At 41.3% G+C, this 16,485-nt stretch overlaps 1 protein-coding gene across 1 annotated transcript in view; it reads right to left on the bottom strand.

The window, feature by feature from the left end:
* Positions 1 to 16,485, bottom strand: part of ITGA9 (integrin subunit alpha 9) — a 212,991-nt gene that overhangs the window by 63,638 nt on the left and 132,868 nt on the right. The window contains exon 18 of the mRNA XM_061464722.1: positions 10,114 to 10,264. Within this exon, the coding sequence (XP_061320706.1) occupies positions 10,114 to 10,264 (151 nt within the window). The remainder of the gene's footprint in view (positions 1 to 10,113; positions 10,265 to 16,485) is intronic.

Genomic DNA, 16,485 nt, shown 5'->3' with positions numbered 1-16,485 from the left:
TGTTGGATTAAATGGCTGTCCAAACACAATGCAATTATCCTCAAAAGAAAATTCAGTCTTGAGAGTCAAATATAGGCATGTCCAGAATTACATGCTGGCATGTTCCTAAATTCTTCATACCATTACATGTATATACAAACTATATGTGCTGTTGTAATCTGTCAGCAGTGCATGGCATCTGATTAAAACTTTATTACAGAAAAATTGTGGATGAACACATATCTTTTTATCTTTTATTATTCCCCCATGATCTGTGCATAGAAATATTTCAATGAGCTTAATAACAGCGGTGCTTTCTTGTGCTTATGAGTCCAATAACTCAGGGAAAAGATCAGAGACAGAGAAGCCATTGGGAGGAGGAAGAGCTCTGGGGTAAGCTTTCTTTCATCTCACTTCACATTTCGATGTACATATATATGTGCTCACACACACATGTATCAAAGTACTAAATTATGGTTTCATGGCAACATTAACAGGGGCGGCTAGAACCAACATTCATTTCCTAGTGGTATTTCTGAAAGCATGGATAATATGTGCACACACATACTGTAAGACAACCTTGTGTGTGACAGGTATCAAATATACTAATATTGGTGTATTCAACTGCAACACAACTATTTGCTCTTAGTGTTAGAAGGAAATGCTTAAATTAATAATAAATTCAGGAAATAGATAAATTCAAATGTCATCAACTATATACAGCTCAATGAAAAAGCAAATGGAAGTATCACCAATAATGATAATAATAATGATAAAAATAGATTAACCTAACTTAATAGGAAACACAGTGAATAAAATTAAGCCTCATCCCACCCTCCCCCTTCTTCCCTGGTGGTAATTTTCAAGTTTAAATAATAATATTAAGGTATTAACAATAATAATGAGTTTGGCACTGGGCATTTTCCTGGAATTACTAAATCTAAGCTCAACCTACAATCCCCAACAAGCAAAGACAAATCTGAAACTGCAGGAAATATCTTTTGCAAACACACACAATTTGGGGGCTTTGGTCTTTTTGGTCAAAGAGAAGGTGGATCAGGACCTCTTCACAGGAAACCCTGATGACATGATAAATACTACATAACCTAGGGACACTGCTGAAAGGCTAAGGTACAATCCATTACCTACTGCACCAGGATATTGAAACAGGGGGGTTTAACATATATATCTTCTTTTTTTAAAGCAAAAGGTTAGCAGTTCACTTGTAAGGCTTTACTTTAAGAGGTGCCACTCTACTTTACAGAGCAGCTTTTCAGCCTGCTCCTCCCTTTTCCCCTTGTTAAGTAGAAATCACTGCGTTACTCTGCTGCAGATGGTTACAGCCAAAAGTCAAGCACAGGTTTACTGGCCTCCTCCAAAAGGCAGGCTGCAAAAGCGCTGCCAGCTGGGAACATGCCTGGCTTGGCACCTCCTGTAGCCTGCCTGGGCTGGGGGTCTGCTGAGACAGCCCCAAGAGGAGGTCCTCTGCTCAGCCCTGGAGCCTGCAACAGACCCAGCTGAAGCGCTTCTCACTCTTCCTCCCTGCCTTGCCCGATGACTCTGGTTTTGATGAAGGGCCGCAGGAAGCTCCCTCTCTGAAAAAAAAAATAGATTTGGGTCTCCTTCAGAGGGAAGGATGGTGGTGAATGTGCCTGTTTCTGCTGACAGGAGCGCAGGCTGATGCCTGCTGAACCCAGGGTTACATTGCTGACTCTGCTGAGGGAGGAGGGAGCCTGCCTCGCTTAGTTCCATGGAAGAAATAAAGATTCTCCTGAAAGCTTTTCTGCCTTGATTTGGAGGAGGAGAAAAGCAACGAATGAGCAAGAAAGAGGGAGAGGTAGCAGAAAGGAAAAAGAAAAGGCTGGGACTTGCTTTTCATACCAGAAGAAACCAGGGGGTTGGTGAGAGTGTCAGAAAACCCCAAGGAAAGGAGAGCTTGTGATTCATTAAGCAGCGCTGGCCCCTCCTTGGATTTTCAGCTAAAAACTCTTCCCACCCTTACTGACCTGACTGTGCAGCTGGGTTTTTCTTAGTCTTTCTACAGAGAAAACCACTGCTCACTTCAGAGAGGCTACGCCTCAAGTATGACTGCAGGATCATGCCTTGTGCTTAGTAAGATTAATTAAAGAGGGGTTTGTTTATATTTATAGATCTTAGCAGCATTACAGGAGAAAGCTGAACAACCAGATGAAAGAGAGCAATCACCACCCCTTCAGCCACAGAGCACCATGACCACAACATCTCACAGGACTAAGCAATGCAAATAAATGCATGTATATATACATGTATATCATACATATAATGTAAATATAGATATATTTGTTTATATATGGTGTAAATGTATATATATTTGTTTATAATCCTATTGGATTTTCCACTTGAGGTATCATTTATCTTCTGAGCCGCCTGCCTTAAAAGTGACCAAAAGGAAACTCCTGCAAGAACAGGACTGACCTTTCATACCAGAAACTCAATAACCTTTAAGCTTCAAATTACAACAAAAACAACCCCCCATTTCTTGCTGTAATGAAAGCCACTGAAAGCTGTGAAAATCAATTCTTATTTAAGTCTTTTGCAGAGGATGTAGAAGTTCAGATAATTTTAAGCCTCATCCTAAGAACATGGGAGACAAACTCTGTCCCACAGATTTTTCATCTCAGACTTTGGCAAGTCTCTCTCACTGAGTTTAAGGGCAAAATGTGATAATGAAGAGAGACTCTGAGACACAGGAAAGTCACTGGTGAACTTTCTATATGGACAGCATAGCCTTTCACTAAGCATATCCAAGACCAAGTGTATTGAGCCCACTGTACGTTGGGTTCTGCCCTCTGCAAAGGGTTTTTCCCTCTCAGCAATGCAGTTTATCAAGTAACAGTCTAGACTGGGGTGGCTGGATCTCAGCAACCAAATCGCTTTTCCAAAGCTGTCTCACATGGCTAGCACTGATGGGCCTGTGGCAGTGGCTTTCAGCTCTGCTCAGCTCGCAGAGATGGCAGGGGGAAGCAGCTCGGCTGGTGAACTATGGGCCACACAGGGATGGAAATGGGATGGGCAGATACCACCTATGGCCCAGGGGACCCTTCCTTACCCCCTTGAGGAAGTCATATGATTTTAGTGCTCCAGATTTCTTTTTCCCTCCCTCACCTGGATGGAATCCAGGACCCCCACTGGTGCCCAGACATGGTGATACCCCACATTGAGTGCTACACCAGCAGGTAGGTCAGGATTCACTGTGAATAACTTTGCTGTAGCACACAGGCCGACTTCCAGCACCTACATCTCACATGACTGCATTCATCCACACAATTTTTCTTCCTTTAGAAAGCCATTCCCCTCACAGCCTCAAGGGAAGAGCAGGGCTAGGCAGTCAAACAAAACCCCCCCTTCATAATCTGAGCCACACAAAGCATCCCAGGCTATTCCTCAAAACCGCTATGTATATATACATGAACAGTCAAATTAAAAGTCATGACCAGCTACTTCCAGGACAAACACTTTCCACATAATGTAACCCAGAGCACAGCCCCACCTGATCAGCATAAAACTTCTCTGTGGATCTGGTCACTTAAGAACAGAGCTGTTTGGTAATAGTTTATTAATCGCAAGCTGTTCAAAAACAACCAAGCAAATTCCCCCTTCCCAAATCCTCACAAAAATGAACAGCACATTTTGTACTGCAAAATGAATTTTTACTCTGCCTAACCTCAACCAAAAGAGACAGGCATGTTATCAAAATCCTGTCTTCTTGAATCTGAAGTTTCTGATGTTTTCTGGGGAAACGCTTGAGGAGATCCCCTACTGCAACTCATTGGTTCCCTGCATGTAACTTAATATTGCAAAAACGTGCAGTTTGAAAACTAGCTGGAATTAGCTGCAAAGGTTTTTGGAGGGAGAGAGTCATTTAGGCTTTTGGAACCATATACACAACCAATCTTCAATGAAATTTCTAAGTGCTGAGCTGCTCCTGAAAACTGGATTTAACATTCAAACTCTCATAGGCTCTTCCAACACTGGGCAGAACAAGATCCAGTCCTACAAAATCACAGCTTCTGAATCATTTATTCCAATCAGGGAATTTAGGGTTGTTTTTTTTATTTTATTCATTAAGTCAAATTGTTGAGAAAAAAATAACAAAGACTTCTTTCAGTTATACATGATAAATCAGAGTGTAGGAAAAAAGATTACAAGACTCCAATCAGCACTAATTACACAACTAAACCCAGTCTCCAATGCCCATTCTCTGAACGTGGGAGTGATACAGGAATCCCAAGTGGAAAGTTTGGATCCAAAATCTAGCCTTCAATTTCTACCTGCTACAAGCAGGGGAATATTAGATGGTTCTAGCAGCCCCTGGCCTGAAAGAGGTGCTGCTCATTGCTTATCCCTAGGGAAGCATAAAAGTTGAGGTTTTTATTGAGCATTCACTGAAAAAGAAAATTAAAACAAACAATGAAGTCAGATAGCTTGAACTGCACCTATTTTTTTCTTCCCAATTAAGAAACTGGACAATTTTACTCCAGGGATATAAAATGTTTTGGTGCTCTCTGGAGCAAAAGTTACTCACTATATCTGCAAAGGCAGCATGTGGCATGGTTACTGCCACCTACTCGTATTCCCAAGCCCTGGCTATAACAGCTCTCCTGGCAAAAGGGTTCAAATCTCCTCAGGTAAGTGGTACATGGCTTGGGCAATCTTCCAGATGCACTTGTATCAGCACAAAAGGTCACAACTTCCACGCTACTTGGCATCACTCCCCTCTGACCCTCTGGCAGAGTGGTTTACAGGAGCAAGTCCAACTCACTCCATGCAAAATCAGCTGGATTAAATCAAACCATTAATTTAAAAAGTTTCTGCTAACCAGCTGGATGTGAATTGAGACTGATCACATTAACTTCTCTGCCAAGGGATCCAGAGGGGCAGTAACTGCTGGAAAAAGAGACGTAATGAATACCAAGGACCTACATTTTCTCCCAGTGGCACAGCTGGATCCAAAAGAAGGCACATGTCTTTGGCTTTTGTGCCCTACCAGTATCCTGCCCTGGCCAGCCTTAAGACTCTTAGAAAGTATGAGCAGTATGGGAAGCTGGTGTAAGAGAATTTCCAGTTTGGAAAAAATTAAACTGTGCCTGCATCTGCGGCTCTTCTGGGCAGTCTTAGTCCAGAGACACCAGCCAGCACTCTGGGAGTGAGGAAGAAAAAGTTCATATCCAAAGTACAAGACTTTCTTTCTAATCCAGAAAGAGAGAGCGCTGCATTAGACTGCAGAAGAAAAATCCCTGAGCTAGTAAGAGCATCGCTTTGGTTATGGGCAATATTCACACCCAACACGAAAGGTGGGAAAATACTGTGCCTGAGGAAACCATAACCTCACTGTTCATCCTGCCCCGGCCTGGCCCCACTAACTTCACTCAGCTGTTGCTTGCAAAAGCTGCTGTGAGAGCAGGAATGTTACACACAGCTGGCTTTGGATGCTGGGAGCCTGTCTGAAGTTTAGGAACAATCTGTGGCTGGAAATGATGGTTAGCAGTGGGATTTCCTGACCTACTCTCTCCATAACTAGTGCTGAAATGGGGTTAGCTGATAGATTTCTGCCAGTGCTTGAAGAGGAGTGAGAGATTAATGCTATATATATTGGGTTATTGCTGTATGCTTTACTATATTATATATTCTATTTTTAGACTATTACTGTAAAATCTCATGCCATAGCTGAGCTGATTTAACAACAATATAGCTCTGCCCTATATCACATTAAGTGCCACTGCCAACAAGCTTACACTGCTTTTTCTGCAACTGTATTGAAAATACCCCTCTGCACTGAGCAGCTTTTAATAAACAGTTAGCAAAGTGCCAGAGGCTGACAAGCATTTTCAGCAAAACATCACAAGCCAAGAGGCAGTTCCAAGAGGTGTGAAATGGTGTAGAAATTAGTAGCAATAGTGTTGTATTCTTTTTCCAGACTTATCACACAGCAACACTCTGCATTCTTTGTATAGGAAAGTGGTAGCACCTCTGTTAAGCGTATTTTTCAGGCACTGAAATAGGATGCTTTCCTGAAGCTATATTAATATTATGGGATAATAGACTTTAAGATTAGGAAAAAAAAAATCATTTAAAAACCTACTCTACAGCAAAGAAGGGACCAAGATTTCTTTGTCAACAAAATAAAGAAAAAATCCAAGTGGACAGTTGAGGTCTTTCCCCCTCCCTCTTTATTTCTTTTTTAAAGAGGACACAGAATCTTGGAATGGTTTGGGATGGAAAGGACCTTAAAGACCATCTAGTTCCAACCCCCTGCCATGATTTAATCTTCCTATATTTCAAAAGGAGCATTTTTCTTAGTGGTTACATTTGGAAATTCACTGCAGTACTTCCATGCATCTGTAAAATAATACTTACAGAGTAAGAGCTTGAAACCTGCACAGGAGTTGTATCAATATCTGAGCTTCACCACTGTCTTAAAACCACACCCAGCCTCAGCCCAGCTCTGAAAGGACTTTGTCCTTTTTGATGATTCTTTTTTACTTTAATAGGAGTTAAGATTGGCTTCTTAAAATCCCAAACAGTTTAACCCCACCAAATTTAGGAGTTGAAAAATAAGTATTATCATGCCCAATAAGAGGTACAATAACTGGCATAATTGTAAGGCACTAAATGTAAACATACAGGAAAAGAATATGTACACTCAGCTACTGGAGATGACAGCCGCAGCTGTAACCCACATCTTCAGGAATTTCACCAGTCAACAAATTCAGTATTTTATAGTTACATGCCCATTTTCCCAGAACAGTCTCCTCTCTTTAGAAAGGGTGAAGGGATGCTTTGAAGTGTAGGAGGACAGTGACACCTCAGTGAAGGCAGCCCCTTCAAAGGGCAGTAGCAATGAGAGAGTTGGAAGTGCTGCAGGGAGTACAGGCAGGAATGAAAAGTCATCCTGTGCCCCATACTGTGCCTCTCAAGAGAAGGACTGTCTGTCAGGAGCTATGGAAAGAAAATGCTGGGCTTCATCCATGGAGACAGGGAGGACTGGCTGCAGCACAATAGGAAAATCAGACAGTGGAATAGGTGGAGTCTCCAAAAGATCAGTTGGCAAATGCTTTTTCACCTCATAAAGATGAAGCAAAGCCTTGCCAGGTATCACAGAATCATAGATACCTGGCAGTTTCAAAGGAACCTCCCCACTTCCCTGGTTGATTATTCTAATGTTTGATTGTTCTCTAGCTAGTGTCTCATGAAACCTCAGTCTACAGGAAGGAAAGTGGAGCTAGCTCCACACAGACCCTCCAGAGAATGATGACCCTTCATCATCATCCCTGAACTAGACCACTCCATTTCTTTTCAAACAGAAGATGGGGCATTTTGTCTCAATCACTCCTTTGAAAAAACCCAGCATTAAACCTCTGCACTTCCAGGTCTCACTGCAACCAAGCTGCAGAAAGAAATAAACCCACGCTGAATCCACTAGATATGTCCCCAGTGGGGGCACAGCAAAAACACATGGGGGACTCACAGCATCCTGAAAGAACTCCAGAGACAGGTCACGGAAGGCCACCATGTGATGATGGTTCTCAGAGTTACCTTGCAGAGAAGGGATCAAGCAACCACATGGAAGTGACCATTACCTTCCACTTTAGTGTTATGCGTTAAAAAGCAGTTGCTGCAGAAAGTTTCCCACAAGAAGCTCTTTTGATTCCAGAATTGCTCCACTAAGAGAAAACTTAAGAGTCATCATTTTTATTCTGGCTTTACGTTATGGATTTTTGCCTGGGCAGTGTTCAATCAGGAACAAAATCTATTTAAAGTACATGCACAGTATGTATTATACATATGTATATATTATAAGGATGCTGGGGAGGGACTCTAGTGATAGGACAAGAGGTAACGGGTTAAAACTTACTTAAACAGGGGAAGTTTAGATTGGCTATAAGAAGGAAGCTCTTTACTGTGAGGGTGGTGAGGCACTGGAATGGGATGCCCAGGGAAGTTATGAATGCTCCACCCCTGGCAGTGTTCAAGGCCAGGTTGGACAGACCCTTGGGTGACATGGTTTGGTGTGAAGTGTCCCTGCTCATGGCAGGGGGGTTGGAACTTGATGATCTTAAGGTCCTTTCCAACCCTAACTATTCTATGATTCTATGATTCTATTATGCACAGATGTCAGGGGAAGGGAAGAGGTTGTGATATTGTACAAAAAATATAAATAAAAATGATTTTTCAGAGAACCTAAGGAAAACATAACACTGTAATTGAGGCTATGAGGTCCTAATCCAGTTTCCCAGCTGGTCAAATGGTGAGGCCAAGAATATATTAGTTTGTCCTGAAGCAAAAGCAGACTGAGAGGAAGCAACATTACCCAACACAACCTTGTGACTTGGGTTTTCAAAACTGCTTCTAAAATAATTATCATCCCCCCCCCCCAAACCCTATCAAATCAATCACAAGAACAGTGGGACAACAGGATTAATAGCAGATTATACCCTATATGTACTATATGCCCTGATTCTGTTTGCAAGACCTGAGAAAGAAGAAAGCCTACCTGCTTCCTTGCTGTGTGCTGTGTTTTTCTTTAAAGAAATGCTAGCTTCTATTAGCAGAAGACAGACTGAGTAGTGAGATAACCCTGCAACAATGTGATTTGCTTCCAGAAACTACTCCTTCTAGGCAGCATTCAGCACAGATGTTTCAAGTGTGCATTAGATCCAGGCTCAAGGTAAAATACCAAGGGAAACATCACATCATCTTCAGCTTGTTCCCTCGCAGTGTTGGCCAAGAAGAACAATGAAGGCAATTGGTGTACCAGTTAGTCCGTGTGTGCAAAATATTCAACATGTAAGCATAGAAGGAAAAAAGAAAAGGCCACAACAACCTTTTAAAAGAACATGCATCAAGCTTTGTTTCTTTCCCAGTGCAAAGGAATGGAAACCTTCTCACTGACTTCAATGGGAGCTGGGCCAGACCCTGGAAGTCTTCACATAAAACTTCCATTAAAGAGAAGTTGTGTATTGGCATAAGATATTTATATTTTATCCCCTGCTTTTTTCCTCCTGGTAAACGGCATGCAGCACATAATGTCTAAAAATTAAGCTTGTATTACAAAGACAGCTTTCTGAGGCTTACAAATGCGTTAAACATAATAGCCAAAACTGAACACTGAAAGAGCATGTATAAGAAATTACCATATTTTGGTTTTTTTATGCATTGAGTTCATTGAAGAGGTCTATAACAACCAAAATCTACCATATAACATATGTTTACCATATAACATGACAAATAATAGCAAAGTGTCATTGGTGCAATGGACCAAGTTATTCCCATACTTTGCAACTGTTGTACTACTGTTTTTAATATTGCTCTTACAGCTTGCAAAGCAAAGCTCCAGCAGAAAGAGAAATGATTGTGAAAAGCAGGAGCAAACAGAATGTTGTTATGCTTGTACAGCTCCCATTTTGCACAAACCTTTTCACATTACTCAAGCTCAGACAGCTTCTGAGGCGATCAGTTTGTAAAACCCTCAATTCAGTGTTCACATTTCAACAACTTTATCTCTAAATGAACCCATACCAATGAAAATATCTATGTATTCCAATTTAAATGCAAAGAGACTGGCTCAAAATATTCACCTGACTCCACACAGATGAAATTAAAAGCACTTCTGAGCTCCTGGATCTAGCGGTGTGCCCTGGCTACAACCCCAACTTGCACCAGGATGTGAGAAAAGAACAGCCTTGTTCTCAATTTCAATGAAGAGAAAACCTAAGAGCTGAGATCAGATCACTAGGATTGCTGAGTGCAGAGTGGCACTACTCAAACTAGAGACATTGTGTATATCAGCACCACTTGGTACCCTACCAGTTTCCAAACCGGCCTCTTAATACCTTAATACCTCAACCAAACAGTCTTTCTTTTTCATTAACGTACCCCAAATAACAGTGCTGTGACTTCTACACAAACGCAGAGCATGTAATTACATAGATCAAACCCACAAAATTAAAACTCAGTAGAGCTTGGAAGAAACTCAAGCCCAGCATAACCAAAATAACTTACACATCTCAACAGTGTGGACCAGGATGCCCCGTGTCCCTACATCTTGCAACTAAATTGTTAAGAGACCTACTCAGCAACATTAGCCTTTCTTACCTTTTGCCACATTTTGATGAAGAAGAGCTCTCCAGAAAAATTGAAGAAAACATTGGTGTCATAGGCATCATCCCCAACGTTAGAGATGGAAATGTTAAGTGAGATGTTCCTCACCGCTCCCAGGGCCAGGTAGGCAGTTCTGTCATCAACACTGTAGGCAGAAACAGTTACACTGGTTTAACTCTAGGCAATTTCCACACTCTGGTCCATCTTTCTTCCTGCTATGGAATTGTCACAACTCAACCGCTTAAAAGCTTGGTAGTCAGTAATTCAGGAATGTGCTCTCTGGCCAATGCATAGTGCAGGTGTGGGTGTGTGTACTAGGAATGAGCAGCTCCTGAGTCATGGATCTGACACTGTCTTTTGTGACTGTAAGGAAACCCCACGATCCTCATGTGGAACTGTTTCACATGACTTATTGTTAATATGGTTTTAGTGAGAATATAATAGCTGAAGACTGTAAAGTAACTGAACAGGGGAAATGCAACAAGTTCAAGATAATATGCCCACATTCAAACACACAATCTGTTTCAGTTTGTCCCTCAATAATTCAAACTTATTCTAACATTCTAGTAACTTCTTAGAGTTATGCTATGGATAGAAAAAAACGTAAAGAGAGCAAAATAAAATACAGAAACAGGTGTAAGTGAAAAAAAATGTACAGAAATTGCAACAAATGTCCACTAATCTCTCTTCAGGTGTTTAAGCTGGACCTAACCCAATGGAATCATCTGTGAGGGGAATATCTATGCAATAGCTGAATTAAAATAACAGATATATATCATGAATCAACACACTATTGTAATATGGCATCACAGATTACGAACACAGACAGATATGCACACAGAGGCAAATATAAATATGCATCTATGCATATACATATTATTCAATATTTAATCATACTCGGCTGTCCAGAAGATGAGCTAACAAGTAGGAATAAATACTAAATTACAGTATCAATGCACACATCTGCAGACCTGGGAACTAAAAGTATAGTAAAAGATAATATGGAATATACCAGTAGAAATGTAAATATAAGAAAAAATAGCCAAAATATCAAATTGGCTACTGGAGTCTCAGACCATTCTACATCACAGAGAAAGAGATAGTGTCACAGAGAATACAGCAAGTAGCTGGTCAGAAAAGAGCGGAGACCTTCAGCCACACAGCAGGGAGGTGGCTCTCAATTATTTCCTATAGGGCACAGCCAGCCCAAAAGTACAAAGGAACCATCTCTAAGGAAAAGTACCCTCTCACACGGCCCTGCCAGGTGCCGTTACACAATACACATGCCTGCAGCAGCACACAATGACACACAGCAATCAGTAGCTGGCCAAACCACTTTCCATTCACCCAATTTCCATGAAAGAATGGCTGTGCCAAGGATGTATATGCTGCCACACACTGCTCTTCTGCATATCAGCAACTCTAAAAATGTTTTCCCAACATTATAGTTTATTCTCGGAGTCAACTATCAGTGAGAATAAATATTTACAAAAGCATATGCAGCGCAGGATCAACTGCAAAACTAGTTTGAGAGGTGCAAATGGTTTGAGTTACTGCTTCTTATATACCAAATTAATGGCACAACCATACAAGAACACTTGGAAGCTTTTAAACTTCAACATTTACAGCAGAAAAAGCAGACAAATTATGAAGATGCTGAACAATCTGCTGGGATTTCCTAATTATCAAAAGTGCATATTTGAAAGCAATGAGATAAACCAGTAATTTATTACTGCGAATTATTTCTCATGTACTTTATAATCTCACTTCTTGCAATCACTTCAGAACTTACTCAGCACCTATCAAACTCATTAGCAAAATCTGGAACCACCGCTTCAGTAAGCAAAGGAGCACTACAAGGAATTTGTCTTATGCTTTATCTCATTTATCTTTTATTTGACACTAAATGCAATGTATGCTACAGGATCCTCCCTGAATTGGTAATAGCGGCACGTAGAGATCTAACCTCAAGTCAAGACAATCAAGAATATTCTTCCTACTGAATAATAAAAAATACTTAAAATTAAATCCTATTTACAACTAAACCCACCAAAAAAAAGGCAAAATAAGCACCACTGCGTTGTTACCCTTTTCCAAAGCTACCACTCCTCTGTTAAAAGTACATCATACCAAAATGATGGTTCTAACAACATTTTCCTTAGCAGAGAAAGAAAACCTGCTTCCTAAGACCACACTGCAGTTGCTCCTATGCAAAATTCATACACTAAGAAACTGAAAAACCTCACTGATTTTAGGCTGGTTCAGTTCTTCCTCTAAAAGGCTGTATGAGATTGTGCTGCAAGTCTCATTTTAAGAGAGCCAGCTTTCTGAATCATTAAATCTGTGTACATCTGGAATGAGTCAGGTTCACTTGCAGTAAGAAGAGGATTAGTAATCTCCCTGTTCACAGGGGAGTTCCCAGGCCCTGTTTGCTGCTTGAGAGAAGCCAACGTCATGGGGTGCAAACAGGCTGCTGGGGTGCTGGAGCAGCTCTACTGCCAAGCCAGTGCCATCCTCCTCCAGTGCCTGCTGTACATTAAGTGGCCTAGCTGCAACATCAAAATATGTCAACTAAAGAACTGTTGTCACCTGCCAGAAACAAGAAAACAAACTAAAGCCATCCCTTCACCTCGATATGTCAAACAACTTAAGAAACATAATTAAGTAATAGCTTTCAATTTATGTTTTGTTGGCTGAGAACTATAAAGCTGCCAACATTCTCACCCTGGCCCTTGTAACCTCGTTTACATCAAGGAGCTAAATATAAAAAGACACAAGGCTAAAAATAAAAAGACACAAAAAAAAAGGAAAAAAGAAAAAGGGGGGGAAAATACCAAGATGTAATCATTCAGTTGGATAGAACACCACTATTTCATTACATCAGGAACTACGCACAAGCACTATGCTGAGTAAAAGTTCTGGGTAGACTGTAGATGCATATATACATCGTATATAGGCAAACACATTTGTACACACATATGTACATGAAGGCACAAGAAGGATGTAAAGCTATCAATAGTTACTTGAAAAGTCTGACATTTGGAAGTACTAAACACCTGCAGCTTTCATTTCCACGACCCAGACTTACAGGTAGCAAGCAATTCTGCTGCGCTTTTGATTTCACTGGCCATGGTACTACACATCAAATGTAAATAGATATAGTTGATGTTTTCCTCGTAAGTGATTAAGAAAAGGGAACTAAATTCTGGGATAAAGCAAGTGTCATCTTTTTGCATGCTCAAACGTTCTTTTTTAATACCTGCACCACATCCTTGCACTATGGTCAGCAAGGGAAGAAAGACCAGCTGGGAAAGGCACACTGAAAAGATCTGCAATTTTCATTTCCCCACCCCCAAAAATGCTGGTGTTTTTATTAACGTGGGCCAAGGGAGACATAATCCACATTCCAAAAGGTACTCGGGGACATAGTGCTCTATTTCCTGCACTAGAGAGAATTTTTGGTAAAAAATGAAAAAGCGTTCAGCACTTCCTCTGAGCCTGCACAGACCATGCATAGTGCAAGGAATGGGATGGGGTCGCACTTACCCTGTTAGTCTGGGTCACCAACTTTCTCTGTTATATTAGGAGCCTTTCTTTACAGTGAATCAGCACCTATATTGATAAATCACCGCTACTGCTCAATGGACAGTGGAAGTTACAGCTGAGGCTTGAGACTGCAAGTGCACAAGAATGCTTTGAACAACTGAAGTCCAATCTGTCCTCCAGCTCCATCAGATGCAACCATCGCACCTTTCGCTTGTGAATTAGTAAGGGGTGTGAGTCCACAACATTGGTCCTGTGACAGATCCAAACAGATTTCTACCTTCACCAACCAGGATTGCAGTTGTTTTTCACAGTTCCTGTAGTACTTGAATATGATTTTGTCCCCACAGACTCTTTACCTTTCTCCTGAGTTTTTAGCACAGGCTACAGGGCAGTTGAACTCTGGGAAGCTTTGCAAATACTTAAACCTCAAAGGCCAATGAAAAGCTGAAATCCTGAGCTGATCTGGGAATTCTTTTGGTGTCTCACTGGAAAACTGAGAGGTAGCAGCCCCACAAACAAACCCAAACCAAGTAAAAATTTTAAACAACCCCACAGGGAGCAAAGCTATTGACAGGCTAAGAGAGCTGGGTTTGTTCAGCCTGGAGAAGAGAAGGCTCTGGGGAGACCTTATAATAGTCTTCCAGTACTTAAAGAGGCCAGCAAGAAATCTGGAGAAGGACTTTTTACAAGGGCCTATAGTGACAGGACAAGGGGGAATGGCTTTAAAGCTACCAGAGGGGAGAATGAGACTAGACATTAGGAAGAAATTCTTCCCTATGAGGGTGCTGAGGCGCTGGCACAGGGTGCCCAGAGAAGCTGTGGCTGCCCCATCCCTGGCAGTGTTCAGCTCCAGGTTGGATGGGGCTTGGAGCAACCTGCTCTAGTGGAAGGTGTCCCTGCCCATGGCAGGGGGTTGGAGCTGGATGAGCTTTAAGGTCTTTTCCCACCCAAACCATTCTATGATTCCATTCTATGGTTCCATTGGATTTTACACTGCTTGGTTACGTTGTCTTGACATTGCATATGCATGCAAGTTCAATTCTCTCTGCAAAGTTCACAGCCAACCTAGACTTAGGACTCAGCCAGACACTCAAGATTTCATGGCTTATTCTGCATTAGCTGAGCTGCTGCCTTTCCCCTCTCACACTGAAGCCTACGCTAAGCAAAGGTACTAAGAGACCTCATGTGGTTGATGGCTACAGCCTGAGATGCACTAAGCCAGCTATTGTAAACTAGCTCGGAGACCATCATATTGTTTCATTAATGATCTTTTCTACGTCTCAAGTGGAAACCTTGCAGTGTGCTCTTAGTAGCAGACAACATAAGGTGATGAACAACAGAGAATTCAAGGTACGGTCAACCAAGGTTCTGTGTCAGCAGAGCACAGTTTGGGAGCAATATCATACCAGTGTTTCTCCCTATGAAGACTGACTAACAATGTGCCAGTGTTTCCTCATTGGAAGGGACCGAATGTCCCGCATGAAAGAAGCACCTACTGCAGTATGCCCAGGACCAGGACGTGGAACTGCTCCTGCTGGCAGTCTTCTGGAGCAGAGCTGCTGTCTCTAGCCCTTCACTTCCCATATATATTGCAGTTCAGGAATATGGCACAGAGTGTTATCTTTTCCACCCTACAATTAAATTTTCAAAAAGGGGGAGGGATAGGCAACACTCTAGAAAGTCCTTTTTCCTTTTTATGATGGTATTGAAACAATAGAGTACTTTCTACTTACAGCTACTTACCATATATTCAAAGCTTTTCTGGAAATAGATGTCTTTTCCCCAAATGTAGTTTCTCCACACAACTCCCCCATAACTATACAACAGATATAATCCCCAATGACCTATATCTTCAAATTTTTAAGTAAAAAGGACAGAGCCGGGCACAACACCCACATAAAACACCCCTTATCACCCTACAGAAATCTGGTGCCTTTTAATATTATCAGTAATTTCAATTGTACACAGATGTTCACAACCCTGTATAAACAGAACTGAAGAAGCAATGGGGAAAGAGCTGCCTCTGTTTTCACAATGTTTACCCCAGGGAGCAGCTTTTGGTTTGAATGAAGCTACCCTGGTTTATGAAACTGTCACATGAAAGCAAGATGAGGCACAACATCTACAACAGCTCTAATCTAATCTTTCACCCTTGCAGACACACATACAAACCAACATCTTTTATAATCGCAAGCAGTGTCCTTGGAATAAATGGTACTGTGCCCCCCTGCACGTGTGTGTAAGAGCATCCTAAGGTTGGAATACAAACAAAATCTAGTTACTAGTGGCAGAAAGAAATGCAAAAGACAAATGCTACCAGGCATGTAGCTGAAAGTTGCACACATCAGCCTGACATGAAAGAAACAAAACCCCCTGTTTCCTATTTCTTAAAATACTCAGAGCTCTATTAAAATAGGTGATTGTTGACCATAGATGTGGCATGAATCAGTGTCACCTTCTAGCATACTGTTTCTAGGAATTAGATCATTACAGAATCATCACACAAACCACGTATTTACCATAGAAATTATGCCTTCAGAAATAGATCTATTATTAGACAGTTTCAATTGCTTGTCCCATTCCTGGGATGCTGGGGCATCCATATATTAAAGAAAACATACTCACTGAGGAGGGAGAAAAAGACCAGTGCTTCAAACAGCACACACTTTTAGAAGTCAATAAAAGCAGCTAATCAGAGGTAAAACATTAGAAACAGTACAGGTTTACTACTTTAGGAAATCTGTTCTGCTGTGTTATATATCAGGAGTAAGTCACATCTAAATGTCAAACGTGATAAGCCATAGCACATTTCCTCTAGAG

Source organism: Pezoporus flaviventris, unplaced genomic scaffold (assembly GCF_033815535.1).
Source record: "Pezoporus flaviventris isolate CSIRO_AGI_PZ_B2104156 unplaced genomic scaffold, CSIRO_AGI_Pfla_v1 ptg000037l, whole genome shotgun sequence".
Classification (NCBI taxonomy): domain Eukaryota; kingdom Metazoa; phylum Chordata; class Aves; order Psittaciformes; family Psittacidae; genus Pezoporus; species Pezoporus flaviventris.
This window is presented reverse-complemented; position numbering and strand designations above follow the sequence as displayed.